Here is a 2,751-nt window from a genome sequence, read left to right as displayed (position 1 = left end):
ACAAGACAGACACACAATCAAAGAGACAGAAAATACGGGCTTCATACCCCACTCACATATTCATAGGATCATATTATCTACCAGCTAGTGCCCAAAACATGGCATTCAGACCTACTACAAAATTTAAATTGCAAAAGTTCCCATAACATGTCACCGGTACCCGATACAAGTGCTCGTCACCTCACGAGTATTGGGACCCCCTTATTATCCCCGTTACACCCTCTTATTTAGTCTAATTTATCAACTACAATGCTTACGTTAGAGTTTACAGTCTCAACATGCCTGGTAAGAAGTCCAGCTAAATCACAGCAGAGCTTTACCCTTCCGTATAGCTTCCAAATGATCCAATCTACTCAAATACAGATAAAGCGTAAGAATACAAGACAAACGACGCGCATGTTACCTTATAGAAGATTTGGGTCTAAAAAGCCAACCCATCAACCCCATTCCAAACCCTAAAGGTCAATTTAATAATTTTATTAGAAAACAGTGTTAATATGGTCTAATTAGTATTCTAAGAAGTCATACGAATCCATTGATACCCACAATGGCATTCTTTAATCCAAACCCAATTTAAGCCCTAAAATTAGGATTCCGAACCCAAAATGGCAAAACAGTAAATTGAACCTAGAATCATGTTCCTCGTACTTAATATATAACTCATAACCCAAAACCCATCCAATAATAACCACTAATTCATGCCCAATTACCAAAAAATCCCAATTCTTAGGTTAGGGTCCAAAACCCTTCAATTCTCCCTTCCTAAATCATGATTTCTTGCATGAATTTCCGTAATATTAGATGATATAATCATAAAGGAGTGATTAGGAACTTGCCCACTTGAAGAACCTTGAAGAATCTCTCAAAAATCACCCTTAGTCGAGCTCCCAAACTCCAAATATATGAATGAAAGGTCTAATAACGAAATGGGGAATAAATATCCAAACCTGTTCAGCGAATAGTGCACCTGCACAACTTTCCTCACACCTGCGAGTCCGCTCCTGCGGACAATAAACCGCAGGGGCGAAATCACTTAAGATCTCGGAGGTGCGTACTCGCGGACCAATCCACGCAGGGGCGACTCCGCTTCAGCGAACATATCTTCGCAACAAAGGAGACCCAACATCATTTCCTAAATCTCGCGCCTACGGCCCTCCTTTCGCAGAAGCAACACCGCGGGGGCGGACAGAGGATCGCAGGGGTGATTACACCAAAACAAGCAAAAATCTGGGTTTTTACTCTCACACCCCAAATCCTGAGACTCTTCCGAAATCTCCCCGATACAAACCAAATATGCAACCCTATATGCAAACACACTACGAACTCATTCGCACCCTCGAAATTTCCAAAAAAGGTCTCGTTGACCAAGTCAACCCCGAACAGCCAAAAATCAACTGTCAAACCAAATGTCCAAAATGCCCCGAAGACCCTCAGGAACTGAACCAAATACACAAACAGCCTATATTCAACGTTTCGGAGCTAATGGAATAGACGAAATCCCCAAAATGGCTCAATTTCCCCCGACGTTGACTTTAGTCAACCCAACACATATAAAATGCAAAAACTCTCATTTTCTCACTCAAATAATATACGATTGCCTCAAGAATTGCGCCACACATCCCCACAAGTCAAATATATCATAACGAAGCAATGGAAACCATCAAAAGGGGTAAAATGGTCAAAAGTGCTAAAATGACCTAACGGGTCATTACAACAATAGTTACCATTCGAGTATTGATATGGCACCATTCGAGGTTTTATATGGTAGGAGGTGTCGTTCTCCTACCGGGTGGTTTGGTGTTTTTGAGGTTCGACCTTGGGGTACAAATTTGTTGAGGGAGTCTTTGGATAAGGTAAAGCTTATTCAAGAAAAGCTTATAGCAGCTCGGAGTCAGCAAAAGATGTATGTGAACCGGAAGGTTCGAGATCTAAAGTTTATGGAGGGTGAGCAGTTTCTTCTAAAGATTTCACCCATGAAGGGTGTTATGCGATTTGGGAAGAGCGGCAATTTGAGCCCGAGGTACATTTGTCCATTTGAGATTCTCCGTCATATTAGTGATGCTGTTTATGAGTTAGCCTTGCCACCAGGCTTGTCAGGTGTTCATCCGGTATTTTATGTTTCTATGCTGAAGACTTACTATTTAGATGGGTCTTATATCATTCGTTGGGATTCTGTGTTGCTTGATGAGAATCTGTCATACGAGAAGGAGCCTATAGCGATCTTAGATAGGCAGGTTAGAAAGTTGAGGTCCAAAGAGATAGCTTTTATTAAGAAGAAATGGAAGCATCGTCCTATTGAGGAGGCCATATGTGAGACAGAGTCCGATATGCATTCCAGATATCCCCAGTTGTTTGCTGACTAAGGTACGTTTCCCCTCGTTTCTTTCCTTATCGCTCGAGGATGAGCGATTGTTTAATTGGTATCTGATGTAACGACACATTTAGTCGTTATAGCGCTTTTGACCCCATTTATCCCCTTTGACCCTTCACAGACCCTATTAGTACGATTTTGACCAACGAGGTAGTCAGGCGAGATTTATGATGACTTTTGTGAAATAGAGCCTTAAAGTGAAAAATGTTTGACCGATACTTGAATTTTAGATAAACGAACCCTTTTCGAAAAGTCATCAATTTTGAGAAGTTCGGATGGTTGATTATGACTTGGTGGGTGTTCGGTTCAGTTCCTGAGGCACTAAGGAGCGTTTTGGGTTATTGGTTTGAAAGTTGGTCGTTGGCCATTGGGGTTGACCT

The 2,751-nt window shown here is 41.6% G+C and overlaps 1 protein-coding gene across 1 annotated transcript; it reads left to right on the top strand.

Annotated features, from left to right (window-relative positions):
* The first annotated feature begins 1,739 nt into the window (after positions 1-1,739).
* On the top strand, positions 1,740-2,363 carry LOC132066480 (uncharacterized). Its single transcript, XM_059459786.1, has one exon. The coding sequence runs from the start codon at positions 1,740-1,742 to the stop codon at positions 2,361-2,363; it is 624 nt and encodes a 207-aa protein (XP_059315769.1).
* The last annotated feature ends 388 nt before the right edge of the window (positions 2,364-2,751 follow it).

Source organism: Lycium ferocissimum, chromosome 8, assembly GCF_029784015.1.
Source record: "Lycium ferocissimum isolate CSIRO_LF1 chromosome 8, AGI_CSIRO_Lferr_CH_V1, whole genome shotgun sequence".
In the NCBI taxonomy this organism is placed as follows: domain Eukaryota; kingdom Viridiplantae; phylum Streptophyta; class Magnoliopsida; order Solanales; family Solanaceae; genus Lycium; species Lycium ferocissimum.
This window is presented reverse-complemented; position numbering and strand designations above follow the sequence as displayed.

Excerpts from the sequence above, each read along its gene's own strand:
- LOC132066480 (XM_059459786.1), top strand. The coding sequence starts at position 1,740 with ATGGCACCATTCGAGGTTTTATATGGTAGGAGGTGTCGTTCTCCTACC.